Source organism: Apaloderma vittatum, unplaced genomic scaffold (genome assembly GCF_000703405.1).
Source record: "Apaloderma vittatum isolate BGI_N311 unplaced genomic scaffold, ASM70340v1 scaffold17434, whole genome shotgun sequence".
In the NCBI taxonomy this organism is placed as follows: domain Eukaryota; kingdom Metazoa; phylum Chordata; class Aves; order Trogoniformes; family Trogonidae; genus Apaloderma; species Apaloderma vittatum.
The window spans coordinates 3714-18977 of NW_009713432.1; the positions used below are offsets into that span (position 1 = coordinate 3714).

At 41.5% G+C, this 15264-nt stretch overlaps 1 protein-coding gene across 1 annotated transcript; it reads left to right on the top strand.

Moving 5' to 3' along the window:
* The first annotated feature begins 11839 nt into the window (after positions 1 to 11839).
* B3GNT5 (UDP-GlcNAc:betaGal beta-1,3-N-acetylglucosaminyltransferase 5) lies at positions 11840 to 13013 on the top strand. The gene has a single exon (XM_009868389.1). The coding sequence runs from the start codon at positions 11840 to 11842 to the stop codon at positions 12971 to 12973; it is 1134 nt and encodes a 377-aa protein (XP_009866691.1). The 3' UTR covers positions 12974 to 13013.
* Positions 13014 to 15264: the final 2251 nt, after the last annotated feature.

Below are 15264 nucleotides of genomic sequence, written 5' to 3' on the forward strand. Positions count from 1 at the left end.
GATGGATTTTCTTCTATTTGACATGGTTAACTAAAGGAAGGATTAGTCTTTACCCTTTGTACTGTATACTGGGGCGTGTCATCCACGTGTTTTATTGCTAAGACTAGAGAAAAATGCTTTCATAGCCCTTCCTTGCAATTTCCCTGACTTCCCAATAAAATATTCACTACGGTTCTAGTAGGAAGCACTTGTGGCTACTATGGGTGGCAAAGATACCATACTTATGACTAATACTTTTCTGAGGTTCTGGCTGTTTTGTCCGCAAGACCCAAGCCAAGTCCTGTGGACATTACAAGTACTGACTTCCTATTGTATGGTTCTCACAACTCAACTTCCTAGAATGATCAGGCTTCTTTAGTGTATGTCTTTTTTTTTCCTTCTGCCTTAAGTCATCCCTGTCTTGTACGCTTCTGCTCCCATCTTTGTATCTTCCTCCTGGAGTTCATAGACTGGTGTTTCATGTTCTGTCAGTGAATTCCATCTGTAATTTCTATTTAACTCTGTTTCATTAAACTATCCTCACAGCAGTTCTAATTCTGGTGCTGTGCATATGCTAGTGCCGTATGTAGTTCAGTTACGTTCTTGGCCTTGCATTAGTCTTACATGGATTTGTGCGTGTGTATATACACACACATATACAGCAGACATGTATTTTTAGAGATATTAAAATATTATTTTTACTGGCTCTTGATGTTGTTAAATGGTGTGACCCTTTCTCCTAAGCAGAGAAAAGTACTGGTTAAATGCAAATGCGCAAGTTCCTTCATTTAATTTACAAAGGCAGTAGTTCTAGAGAAGTCTTGCTGTTTAATAAACATGTCGGGAGTGTTTTGCAGCTCCTTTGTTTGACTTTTCTTATCCGATTTGAATCTTGAAGCTAGGCCTAAGGAATTCTTTGTTTATTCCTCCAATCTGTGGCTCCATATGGCCAGTGACTTGGAAGCTGCTCTCAGTAAGGGTACTTCACCAGTGGGAAGCTCGAAACTGCAGGGTGCTCTTCTTAGTTGCCACAGCTCTTTCTCTATTGTCACGTTTCTCCTGAGTGCTTGTGGTTTTTCTCATTTTTCTGCCATGAGCCCGTGCTGTTCCTGCTGCCCATATTTCATAGCAGCAAAAAGCAGATGAGTGTCTCCTGTTCAAGCCCTGGCCTTGTTGCATCGCAGAAAAGGCTGTATAAAAGGCCAAAATGCTCCTTGGTTCCCACAGAAGTAGGAGAGGATTAATGGAATTCATCCCACCCAGTTTGCAGACAGGCTTAAACAAAGCCTTGCACCACTATTATTCCAGCCAATCTGCAGCTCCTTTGTATATGCTGAGGTGGTTTTAAATCCACTTTATCGTAAAATCGGAGATGTCTCTGTCTTTCTGGCTTGCTTGAAACAAACATGGAGACCCCTAACACCCATGTAGGAGCCTTCCGTATTGGATCTGTTCTGAAATTCACAAAGAACCAACAGCTTTTGATGTGAAATATTTGACTGTCTTGAAAACTATGTAAATTGTGAAAACTACATTAAAGCTTTGAAACTTAGGTAGTCATATAAAATAATTTAAATAGACCTTAGCTCAACATTTCACTATTGAACTAAAGGGAAAGGTTAGCTGGCCATATGAAGCCAGATCCCATGGAAGTGCCAAAACAGTGGTGACTTCTGTCAGCAGCTGTTGCAAATGCAGAAATCATTCTCCTCTTCAGTCCTCTCTGTTGGCCAGCTCTTCCAGGACCCTCAGCTTTAAGGTAACTTTCTTTGTTGTTTTCTTTAACCCCTTCCCCAAACTGACAACCACTCCCCAAGAAGTGGTGTCTTCTGATACAGATAGATGAGAGGTAGGAAAGCATGAACCTAACAGGTTTGGATGGTATTTGCTTGGTATGAGTTTGACTTGCCTTTGCTCAAACTACATGTACCTGTTAAATATAATTCTTCTAGTATGTTTATTCAGTTTGGACCTTAAAACCATTTGGGGCTTTCTTATGCCAATGAAGACTGTGAATGCTTTCAGAATTGCAGTCGGGAAGTTAGGACATAGGAGAAATGTTCAGTAATTCCAAAGATTTGCCTAAAGCCAGGGTGACTAATGAAATTCAAGGTGCTGTTATAAATTTAATTTTAAATTAATTAAAAAGGTAAGTTCTTTCTGTTGGTGTATCTTGAATGACTAGTACTTTATGCTTCTATAGATAATGTGTGTATAGATGTAGCGTGTATACATGTAGACTTCACATTTACACTGCATTTGCACGTGTTGCAACAGTTTTAGCAACTTAGTGCTGAACTACCCCAAATGAGAGTTAATCTCTTAAGAAAATAACTGAAGTACAAAGCTAAACTAGAAGCAAATATGAGGTCAGATAGGGTGCTTGCTTGATTCAAACAGATTAATTTGCCATTAGTGAAAAGCTTCCTATTAGTGAAAGAAGGCAGCTCACTAGATGAGATTATCCAAGAAGCAGACGGGGTCATTAATAACTCTCTTCCTCTTCCCTCGAAGGATGTTCTCAAGTAGAATACAATTTCTCTCTCTCTGCTTGAGTTGCTGGCAGCTATGCGCAGCAATAAACAAGAGCATGTGAGAATGAAAAAGGCGTGATTCTTTTAAGGACCAAGGGAACCGAGTGTGCAATGCCTGTCTGTTCTTAAGTGCTTGTAGATCTGCGGGTGTAAGGAAAGATAAAGTGGTTTAAGCAATATTTGCTCTTGGGGATCTCAAGAGGTGGGCTTTGAAGTGTTGTAGTAATGGCAGCTCTGCTACATTTGTGAGGGTTGTGAGCCATTAGGGGGTCATCTTAAAGAAGTTTTATTCTTCATAATTTTTCACTCATTAGAAAGCTCATCTTTAATTCTATTTGCAGATGCTTTCTTAGATACTGATGAGAGGTATTGTTTTTCTCTATAGAGCTGCTGCTTTTCTAGACTGATGGTATAATTGCTTTGAGGACTATCTTAAGGTAGTAGAAGACCTTTGTGTGTATGTATGTGCTTTGCTTGAGGTACATCTGTGCATGGTGGATTCAGTTCAGCGTTAGACCTTGTGGTTGCTGAGTGTGTATGTGTGGTGGGGAGAGCGTGGCCCTGAAACTGAAAACATGGCTACTTCCCAGGCGACGGAGAAAATCAGTTTGAAATATCTAGTATCCCTATGTGTACAACTGGGACCTGATTTGCTCCTTAATTTCTACAGTGTGTATGAAGAACTGAAAACCAGGCTATGTTCCTGACTTGAGTCATCTAAGTGAAAGAGCTTTTAACAAAAGGGATGTTGGTTTAGTGAGCAGGTAACTGTTAGGATGAGAACCAGCGCTGGTGTTCTGCAGCCCAGCATCCTGGAACGCTTGTGTACGTGGTTTGCAGGTACACACCTAAACATGCAGATTTGTCTCCCAGGGCTCTACTTACAGGTTTGGGAGCTACTATATAAAGTACTGGAGGAAAATATGTGATGCAGAAAGGGGTGATCTGGGACTTCTGTCATGCTCAGTTGTGCATAGAGTCTAAATGAAAAAATAGATGGGAAATCAGCATAATACTTGGTTAAAGTTAATAAGCCATGCTTAAGAGAGAGAGAGAGTGGCAAATGTATGCAGTGAGCTAATTTGAGAAGTCTGTAGATGGGATGGTAATTCTGCTATGTGGACTTATGAATTCATATCGCTCATCGGTGCTAACTTAAATCTGGAAAGGGGAGAACTAGACTCACAGAATGCTAAATAACCCACCAGTTCCTGTACCCAGCAAGTTAACCAGTATTTGACTTTTTTATTGGTCTAACAGAAAGAAAAAAAACCACAAAGCTTTGGGACAAAAAAACCCCCTGCATTCTAATCTACAGATTGAACTTCTCATTTGTCTGTGTTCCTGCCTTAGTGCCCACATGCTAGTGACGCATGTAACATCCAAATTTTGACGGTAAACTCTTGCTGCAGTATGGAAGATCCACTTGGAGTTTGATGCGGAACTGGGATCACAGACTAGACTAGACTATTGTGTGAAGAAGAGGGATAGACTGAAGAGCAGACGAGACAACATTTAATCTGGAATGAAAAGTTTAAAACATGGAACTGGTATAGCAAAGTCTAGCCTGGTTGAGGAATGGCCACAGTGCAAGTGTTAGCCTTCTGTTTTAAATGAGTCCTTCATACATTCCTAACTCATTGTATTTTTCTGAAAATATTCTTACTAGGCAAAAAGAGGTTCAAAGTGAGGCCCCATAGAAAGGCAGCCTAAACTAATCTTCCTGCAGTTACTTGTGTCAGTGGAATTTGACTTCCTCTTAGTTTAGCGGCTAGCATGGAAAAAAGCCTGCTTCAGATGGCTGTTCAGCTTGATCTTCTGGTATGGGCTGTAGACTGCAATAGAAATCACCTTAGGTTTGTGGGGAAAACAGGCAGGAAATAACATCTCTAGATCTAGCTGCAAATAAATATGTGAATGGGCTAACTTAAAACAGGCAGCAGAAAGCATTACTGATTAGGCCGGGCTGTGATGCTGTAGCTCTTCAACTTCAACGTGCTCTGAAACAAGGATTAATTAATGTATAACTGGAGAATTTGCATTCTCCTGTCTTCCAGTGCTGCACTTTGGACTGAATCCTTAACTGCTTGATATGTCACAATTGCTTTCTCTAGTATGGGGAAAAGAGTTTCCTTCAACCTTTAGTTTCGGTCCATCTTTAACCTAAAGCTTGCCATGTACAATGGAATGTCCTTCTTTGCAAGGTCCTCTGAAATAATTTTGCAAAGACGTGAAGACAGTCCTGTGGGATAGAAAGCAGTGGCAAGCTATCTCATTTTGTAATGCCTTTTGTGGTCCTCAGCCACAAAATATTATAATATTTTATATACATATTAATATATATCAAAATGTTCTGTGATTGAGTGATATGTAGTCATTAGAAAATTATTTACACCGTTTGCACAGCAGCTTACAGATAAGGTTCCAAATACAGAAATGATCTACTATAAAACTGGGAGGGAGCTGTCTAGAGGCTGTGAAAAGTGCTGATGTCTGAATCTCAAGCAGGAAGATAGAGCTGTGCCAGTGGTTTTGATACTTATGCTCTGCCATCTGCACCCAGTGAGGTCACTTTAACCACTGCAGTTCATGTGCTCCGTCCCTTTGCATGTTTTTGCCTTAGTACATGGGAGCTGAAAGGAATGTGTTCCCATCTGGCCTGTCTGAATACTGGCCCTGTAAAAGGGAACTTCCATAAATGCAGGCCTCTCTTCAGTGTAGCCTTAGAGCTCATCACTGGCATCTGCCAAAACAGATGCAATGGGTTGTATGACAGGTACCATTGCAGCCTTTGTAGCTCTTGTCTTAGAGCTCTGGCTTACCTGCTTGGAAGTTAAGTATTTAATTTAGTCACTTTTCTCAGCACATGAGGACGTGTGGCCTCAATCATACCACTGCTGTGCTCTGAAACTTAAGAATATTATCCTAACCATCAGTACAAAGAACTGTCTGTTTCCACTCAATCTGCTGCACATAAAGCAAAGAATTTCATGTTGGTGCTTGCATGTTTTGTGCAAAATGACTCATGTTTTGGAGGCTTTCATTTTTGAATATGCAGTCATTCTAGCTTGCATGGGGAAACGTCCGCAGTGGATATGGCACCTTAAAGCAACTGAAAATCGCAGCCTGAATGTAGACTGGTGCTTGAAAGATGTGATGCTGCTCCTCTCGTGCTGCTAGCACAGTAGCTGTTTCAGGGAACTGTGGATGAAAGCAACTTAAGAAGGCAAGTTTGTCCATTCTGGCAGATGTCTCCATTTAGATTTGCTTGTAGCAGTGGGGAAGCCCATGATACGGGAAACTGAAGAAATGGCTCTTTCTTTCCACCCAGTGGTTACGGTAAGTGCAAAGCCTCTGTAGAAACTAAATCTCTACTGGCAGTTAGCTGTTTCCTGGCAGCGTTAAGCATTTAGAACCTGTTTCTGCTTCCAGCCCTGAAGGAGTTTAAATGCTTTACTTAATTGCCATCTAATGCTTTGCTATCCTTTGAATTTCTCTGCCAACACACACTTCAGAGGATGCCCCAGTACTTAAGACTGTGACACATCAATGAGAAGCAGCAAGTGGTCGCAGCTTTCAGTGTCTCATTTTTCTACATGCTGCTGCCGTTATTTCTGATACAAAGCTCCCCTGGAGGAAGTGCTGTACTTCTGTACTTCAATGCCTTTTTTTTCTTTTTAAAAGGGGATTGCTCTTGACTGATCAACTCCTGAATCATTTAAGGAGCTCATGTTTTCGAAGGGGTTGGATGTTCACCTGCTGAAAATCAGGCGTCTCTTCAGTCTGAGAAGTTGTCAGCGCATTCCCAAGGAGCACATAAGAATGCTGATTTTACCATCCCAGGAAACTGGACCAGGCAAACTGAAGAACTTGTAGGCAATGTCTGCATATCAGATTGCAGAAGATGAGTTAAATGCTCTTGAAACAAAATTTTTCAAAGCTATTGTCAGTCATCCCTGTGTTAATGTTGCTTATTGATGCAATATCCGTGATCTGACTCTAAAAATTTCACAGAACTTCATAGCACTAAACTGCTTCTTTTTGTTAATCCCATTGTCATTGAGACCATAATTTCCTATAGGTTACTGAATTCTATTTCTCAGCAGTTCTGTAGAGGACAAGCTGTAATGGTGGAAGTTTTGAATGTTAGTTGAAATTACTTTCTTTGCAGGCTGTGTGCTTCTTTTCTGTCGAACTTAGCAGGCCTTACTGCATCTTTTTTTCCTTAAAATGATCTTCTGTCACTATGTCAGAAAACTGTAGAAGTGTCAGCAGTATAATTCACTCAGTATTCCTGTTCAGTTTTCTCTTGTGATACAGGCCATATATAAGGAACCTGAAGATTAGTTTCAAAGCAACTTCTTATACATTAAGAAATTCTTGGGAAATGAAGGAGTACATAGGCTGGGTTAGGAACGACAAATTGCATGACTTGTGAAGACATGTCAGCAGCAGAAAAATGGTAACAGGAACCGAGGTTACATAATCTTGTAGCTAAGGCTGTAAGCAGCAATGCCTATTCAGGCTTTGCTTCCATTAACTTGGGCACAGACTTTCTTACCCTTTAATTAGCCAACTGTAAAGGAAAAATCTTGATAAACATGTAATTTTGTGTTTCGATGACTTATTTTTGTGCTAACTTGACTAGATTTCCTTTGGTGCATGGGTGTAAGGAGTATGTAAATTGGTACGGAAAGCTTTACAAACAATGTGTGTTTCATCTGGTTCTACAAAAGAAACGCTTGAGTCCTCTTGTGCACTTAGGTTAGGCTTTAGACACAGCTTAAATTAACCACTTCCTGATAGTCTCTTCAGGGATTCAGCAGGTTGCTTTTTGAGGGGAAGAGCTGAATTGGGATTGTTGAACAACTACATAAACTCCAGAGCTGTTGCAAGCTCTCTGTGTTGAGGATGAGAGGGCAGGCTTAGAGGAAGAGCTAGTGTAAGGCTTGTCACCAACTGGCAGCGGGAAGATTTTGGCTGAGCTCAACTATCACATGGAACTGCACCCTTAAACCAAGTGGCTCTTTGCCACAGCTGAGGATGGAACATGGGCATGGAGATAGCAGCTCTCAGATGACTTCTGTTTGAAACTAGGTAACATTTGAGGTGCTCTTTCTTGTAGATCTTCTGAACTTTCTTTATCCAAGAGTTGTTGATATGAAAGGGGTGCAGATTAACTGAAGCCCAGCCTGTGTATTGTGCCACATGACAAAATCTGTAGGTGGGAGCCGTGGGGTGTTGTCTTGGAGCAGTTTTAGCTGATATCTCCTGGGTTTAGGTTTTTATCAGGCTGGTGGTTGGGGAGAAAAATCTCCATGTTGGAGTGTCTTTTATGTGAATGTTACCTTGCCTTGTTCTTCCTGTGAGGGTCTGTTTCTTGTGTTTCGCATCTGAAGTGTGTTCATGTTTCTTTAGGGTCTCTCCAGTCTCTCTCTCCTCGGTGAACTTTCCAACACCGATGTTCCATCTTGAAATTAACTTCATACTGACTTTTTTTTCAAATGTTGACTTTTGTGGACATTTAAAGTAGCTCCCTAAGGATCTGCTTTTTCAGTGCTCACTCTACAAACTATCAAGTTTGCATAACAAACTATGCTAGCTCCACTTTCATCCCAGAATATATACTGAATGCAAAGTACAGAACTATAAACAGTTGCTACATTCAAATGACTCATGCTTGTGGCAGTACCAAAAGGCTAAATAACAAACTCCTTTAGGAAAGGTAGGATTGCTGCAAGGTGAAAAAGGCTTGCAGTACTTGCACCTGGGTGAAGACTACATGCAGTTGTGAATCTTAAGTCTACCAGAAAGGAAGGCAGCTACAGGCACTCTCTGTAGGTGCTTAGTTCTCCCTGGCCATTCTCCAATCTCAGAGTGGATCTAAAAGCTTCCAGGCCACAAGTAAGAAAATATACACCAAGAGACAAAGCACCTTAATTATGGTCAGAAAAAATGACTGTCAGACATGGTTTTATCTCCGTTCTACAGTGTTGTCTCTTGCTAGGTCTGTTGTGTGTTTTTCTTTCCTGAGAATCAGCTGGCAGTGAATGGCTCCTGTAGTGACTCAACCTGTTCTGTTTAGGGAGCAGAGCATGACTAAGCCCAAAGGATGAGTGTTGCAAATAGGCTAAAAAAAGTTCTGATGGGCCATAAAAAGTTCTTTGAAAGAGACTCGTTCATTGAGACCTTCCGTGCCAATCTCCAGGCTGTTTTGGAGAGAGATGGGGTGTAGGTATAGGCCTTCTTATATTTGATTCATATTGCTCATCTATAATTGTATTTTAAGGTTTTACCTGAGGGGTATGTTTCTGAGGAGGATTCTGAGCAACTTCTGTCTACTAAAGGCTGATCTAATTCCCCTTAACTAGATCAAGGAAATGACAGACTAGACTGTTCCATCCTTCAGGCAGTTGATCTTACGGCTTGTTTTTATTTCAAGGAAAGGCTGACGTTTTCTTTCCAGCACCTCTGAGTTCAGGAGCAGGGTGCTAGGGAGCAGAAAACATAGTCTATGTGCATCTCTTGTTTCCTGCTGCCTGTTCCATAATTGCAGCAGTTCCCACAGTAACTTCTGTGGGTTTTGTTTCTTTTCTTTTATGTGTTGTTTTTTTTGGGGGGGGGCGTGTTTGTTGTTTTTTTTGTTTTCTACAGGCTTTTATTATTCTCTAGTGGCAGTAACTGTCATGTAGGTTAGTTTCACTGCTAGTCTTCAGTGGTATCTGTCATCTTGTATTTGTGGTGTTGACTGTCCTTTTACCAGATGATATGGGCAGTTTTAGACTGTTGGCAAAATATGTTATCCAAGCTAAGTAACCTAAAAATGTTTTATTTGGTGACTCGGATTCCAGTGTTTACCAAGGTAAACTTTGTTCAAGTGGTTAAACAGGTTGTCTCCTGCTCCCTTTACTTTCAGAAAAGTCAGTCACCTGCTTTTAAGCTATCTATCGTGCTATCGTGATGGCAGTGGACAGCATGACTACCTAGGCTAACTTGACTTCTTTTTTTTTAATTTATATTTTTATGTTAATTTAATTTGAGGAGATGCTGTTGCAATGTTTGTGATAACTGGCCAACTCTATGCAGAGTACAGATTTTTGGAAAAGAGCACAAATAAGCATCTAAGAGGAGAAAACCAGAACTTATTCTCACTGTGAGGAAGCAGTGGGTGTCTTCAGACCCGTTCCTCCAAAAGGAGCTATCAAACATCTGAGGTACCGTAACACTCCAGCTTCCCTGCATCTCTGTGCTTTATCTGAAACAAGAGGAAGCTTTGCAATAGTGTTCTATTGCAAAGTTGCTGAGTTTATAACTCTGAGATGCATTGTTTAACTTCATGTTTCCAAAATAAAAAGGGTTTAAACTGATACTATAAAAAGCGCTGACTGACTTTTATTCACCAAACTGCCCATACAGCTTTTCTGTTATGCACTACAAACTGCAAACCTCAACTGCACCAGTGCATGATTTCCATTTTGAGCAGCCAGTCTCCTTTTTGTGGTGGATAGCTACACTACAAAAATAACTTCATGCTTTCTTATGTCTGTAGTCTGTTGTGTTCTGATCATGCTATCTAGTTGAAAGACCTCAAATGGGTAAAAACAATCTCAAAACATTTGTGTTGGAGGTAACTCCTAATGTAAAAGTGATAGTTTGTGTTCTTCTTTTTCAGGGGTTCTGTTTGCATACCTGAAGTGCTTAGCTTGTGGGGTGCCATTCCTTGTGGTGTTAGTCCTATATTTCTTGCTTAACAGAGAGCTCACTCTATTCACAGGTTTTTATGGGATGAACAAGTAGCTGCTGCTTCAGGCTGTTCTTGTTTATTAGACAGGAGAGACAACTTTGGCTACAATATTATTTTACAAACGGCAGGGTGAGAAGGCTGGACTTGGGTGGCTTTTTGTGCTTTGGATTCTTCACTGAAACCCTAGATGGTAGCGCTGCACCGTTAGCACTTTGCTCTTAACGGGTGTATCTGTGCTGGGGGTGCCTAACTGAAGAGTCTGTCTGTGGTCCTGTCTGGTATAATTTGCTGCATAACCTGCCTCTTAACTGTAGCTCAGGATACAAACAATCTCTCTCTGCACCACTGGCTAAAAAGTAGAGATGGGATGTTTGGCAGCAGGTGCCGGTGGAGCACAGTTGTGCCAGTGACGCTTTTCAGCCAAGCGCAGGCCGGCCGTGGGTGTCTGAGGGCTGCTGCCCTTTGATGGGCCCTGAGGGCCGAGGCAGGAGGGCAGTGCTGCCCGGGGCAGGGAAGGTGCTGGGTAATGAAGCTGTTGTGGCACTGCCAGGGCTGAGAGAGGAAGAAGCAGTAGGGGCAAGGGGACAACACGGAGGTGGCACCTCCCCTCAGGGCAGAGGCAGTGGGGCCAGGGGGCCGCACAGCTGTGCTGAGGTGAGGGAGGCCCTGCCTAAGCTGCACCTCGTGGCCCTAAGCAAGGCTGGAGCCAGGGCTGCCTTGCTGGCCTCCTTCCCAGTTGGCTCCAGGACTTTTTTGCAGAGAACATAGTGGAAGCCAGGCGATGTGAGGAGAGGGTGTCTGTGAGGGAGGTGAGGCCTTTGAGGGCGCCCCAGTTGTGGTGGCCTGGTGCTCCCATGTCCAAGAGCAGTCGCAGGTCTCTGCTGGGTCTCGCCTTTTAGTAGGCTGCCCAAAGACAACTTGTAAACTCAGTCACTCGCAGGGTGCGGCTTCCTTCTGAGCCTAAAGAATTTAAACAAAGTGTTGTCGTCATTTGGTTAACAGCAGGGTTTATTCTGTCAGAACTGTACGCTCTGTGTTGGGTTTCCCTTCTCCTTCACCAGCTGCCCTCAAGCTTGCTCTGGGTCACTGACAACCTCTGACATGCCAACAGTTTTGGGGGGGGTGTAGGTGGGTGGTGATGGGGAGTGTCTGAGTAGTCAGCTCCTTTCCTTGATCAAACCTAAGAGCAGATGTGTTAATAACAGCTCACTAAAACTCTTCTCCTTTTTTCCCCCTTTACAGTTGGTAGGTGTTAGTCTTCATGAAGGAAAGAAACACGTGAGAAGACCTGATTTAGAACTGTAGAGTTCACTTCAAGATGCCCCCAAAGGAAAATACTCCTCTGCAAGTCTCATCTTTCAAAGCTGTCTGCAATCCTTCTATCAAAGAAAAACATTTTTTGAGAAAGATGACTTGTGAAACCTGTGAACAAAGCTAAATGAAAGGACGCTGAATGAAAGACAACATGCCTTACAATGGACACTTGTCTTGAAGGGGTGACACAGTGCTCTTAAACTAAAACACAGGCACAATAAAAACACTGATTCTGAACAAGAATAAGAATTACAGAAACTGCATCAGAATGTTTGCTAGTCCCAGAAGAGTCAGAAGATGCCATTTTTTGCAGATTATTGCCACTTGCTTCATACTGTGTCTCATGATCTTTTGGGGACCATTGGATAATCACGTTGTGAGCCATATGAAGTCCTATTCATACAGATACCTCATCAATAGCTACCATTTTGTGAATGACAGCCTGTCTGTCAACAGGGATAACTTGGACAGAGTGTCAAGCTACCAGTACTTGATCAACCACAGAGACAAATGTCAGCAGCAGGATGTCCTTCTGCTGTTGTTTGTGAAGACTTCTCCTGAAAACCGTCATCGGAGGGATGCAATTCGACAAACTTGGGGTAACGAGAAGTATGTTCGTGCTCAGCTTAATGCCAGCATTAAAACTCTCTTTGCTTTAGGGCAACCAACAGGTCTGCAGCAAATGCAGCTGCAAAGAGAACTTCAGCTGGAAGACCGAAAATACCATGATTTGATTCAGCAAGACTTCTTGGATACTTTTCACAATCTGACTCTTAAATTGCTGTTGCAGTTTAGCTGGGTGAATGCCTACTGTCCTCATGCCAGGTTCATTATGTCTGCAGATGATGATATATTTATCCATATGCCAAATCTTGTCGCTTATCTCCAAAGTCTAGCACAAATGGGTGTTCAAGATCTCTGGATTGGTCGTGTCCATCGTGGATCCCCTCCCGTAAGAGACAGGAGTAGCAAATACTATGTTCCATACGAAATGTATCAGTGGCCCTCTTACCCTGACTACACAGCAGGAGCTGCCTATGTAATATCCAGTGATGTAGCAGCTAAAGTATATGAGGCCTCATTGACTCTCAATACAAGTCTTTATATAGATGATGTTTTCATGGGTCTCTGTGCGAATAAAATGGGAATTGTTCCACAATATCATGTATTTTTTTCTGGGGAAGGAAAGGCTCCATATCATCCCTGCATTTATAACAAAATGATTACATCTCATGGACACGTAGATGATCTTCACCAGCTCTGGAAGGAGGCTACAGATCCCAAAGTCAAAAAGTTTTCTTCGGGGATTTGGGGTAGAATATACTGCAGACTAGTCAATATTGTGCTTCTCTGTAAACTGTACTATGAGGACACATATCCTTGTTCAGCTGCATTTTCTTAATACTTGAATATCTGCATTGAAGATTCACTGAGCCAAAACAGAGCAACGATATTCAAAATATACGTAAACATGGAAAGAGGTAAAAAATGTGAGTAGTTGAGGGGAGGAAGGGGAGGGAATATGGTCCCAAATTCTATTCAGAGACCATTACTGGAATAGCTCCGCTATTGTACTGCAACTTTTTAACATTGTAGCCTGTTGGGGTTTTTTGTTTTGTTTTTTTCGGGTTTTTTTTTTTTTTACACTCCTCAAGGGATGCAAGTCTGGATTAAATGAACTATAATGGACTTGACTTTGAAATGCTTGTTACTTTAAACTTGTCAGTAAGTCTTTAATTATTTTTTTTTAAAAAAACAACTATGTGAACTATGGCACATGATAAAAAACCCAACCCTGCTATATTAAAATGGAGTAGACCTTTCAAAACACAAGGAAATGGAACTTCTGACTCTGTGAATGAGACTACTGCAGTAGTTTAAGATGATCTGAATTGGTTATAAATATTCACCATTTCTCAGTGCTTCACAGAAAGTAAGTCTAGACCTGCACATCTGACAAACAGTAAATGCTGGAAGTGAAGACCCGCTATGATCTTTTTCTCTAAGTTCCCTAAATCTTGGAAATAGGGAAACAGCTTGTGAGTGCCCTCTGACTTGGTTGTTTCAAGTAACAAAGGAGCTGCCTTTAGATCAGGACTGAACCTGAAAGGATAAAAATCAAATATTAGGCATGTAACTGGTTTTGCTCGTCTTTCTCTGCCTTCTGAAAACTGAAGCAGTGTATTTAAGGAGTCCAATCTTTAATAAGCAAATAAGCTAAATGTGTTTTAACAATGCTGCTGCTTTCCCGTATTCATGGTTCTAAAGGTGAAAAGGAAGCAAAAGTTACTGAGAATGTTACTTACATTTGATGCTGTTAAAGACTTTAAAAAGCAAAATTTCATACTTGTATTTTCTGCATAAAGTTTGACTTCACAATGAAGAGGTAGGGAGATGTTGATCCACAGAAGCTCAGTACACATCAAAATCACTGAAATACTTCTCCTGAAGTCCTAAGCACAAGATGGTCTTTAAAATTTCAGAGCAGTTAGCATCTACAAAACCCTGTATCTTGAATATATTTCAATGTTAATGTTGCCCGCAGGGGAAACAAAACATCTGTGCACTGTAAATCAGAACAGGACTAAGTGATGCTTCCGCTCCAGCCATTGTGCTGTGTACTGTGGTGCCATACAAATATCACAGAGAACCAAAGTTCTGGGATGTCTGCAGTATTTTCTTATATAGCTCACTCACTAACGGTGTTTTCACAGACTCTCAGGAGAAATAGTTTAGTTGCTAGTTGCCAAATGTGGCAGTTCTTCCTGGAGTGGAGAGACACCCCACACAAGGTATGGTCAGATATTGCTTGTGATCTGATGTGATGCTGGAACAAATTCTAGTGTGGGTAGCATCAGAAAACTACTTCTGAAAGCTTAAATGAGGCAAGTTTATTAGCAGAGCAACAGCAATGGAAAAGCTCACACATTATCAAGCATCTGCTGAAATATGCTAATTACAGGAGCAATACTACTTGCTTTCTGTCCAAGACTAGTTTGGTTTTGTTTTTTTTCTTCCCCCCTGCATTGTGTGGAACAGTGAGGTACCTGATCTGTGTTTTCTGACTCACTATAGAACAGCTATACAGGCAGCTTTTAGCTGCAAGTAGTAAACTTTGTTTGAATAATTGCTGCTGCTGTTGGAGCTGTGCTGCAGGGTTTGATGGTTTGAGTGGCTGATGGTGTATGCTAGCACAGAATCCAGGAGTGAGCTTGCCGACTTCTCTGAGCTGCCTTTTCAGACGGATGGTATGTAGCTACTGGAATTACGTGAAATACGTAACTTCTATAATTAGTTTTCCAGAAAGGAATAAAAATCCCAACTGGACCCAAATGTTAAGAATCCACAAATAAATCATCTGTTGATGTCAGAATAATTGAAGAATATAAGAGCTGTACTTTAGAAGGAACAAATCCTGTTGCTGTTCTTGCCTAAGCAGACTGATAACGGTACTGAGGATACGTGTGTGTTTGAGAAGAGGGGAAAAAAACCCCAAAAAACAAAACCACAAGACAACCTTAGAACTATATAACCTGTTGGCTTATGGAGAAATAAATGCCCATACAGGGAAAGTACTATTCAGCACTGAAGGAAAACTGCTTCATCAGATCTGTGACCTGTTGTGAGCCATTTAAATCCACAAGCTGCACAGCAAAGCTGCACTACTAGAAAAAGCCACCCTGTTCACTGTAG

What these genes read in the sequence shown, in the direction of transcription:
- B3GNT5 (XM_009868389.1), top strand. Translation starts at nt 11,840, where the DNA reads ATGTTTGCTAGTCCCAGAAGAGTCAGAAGATGCCATTTTTTGCAGATT.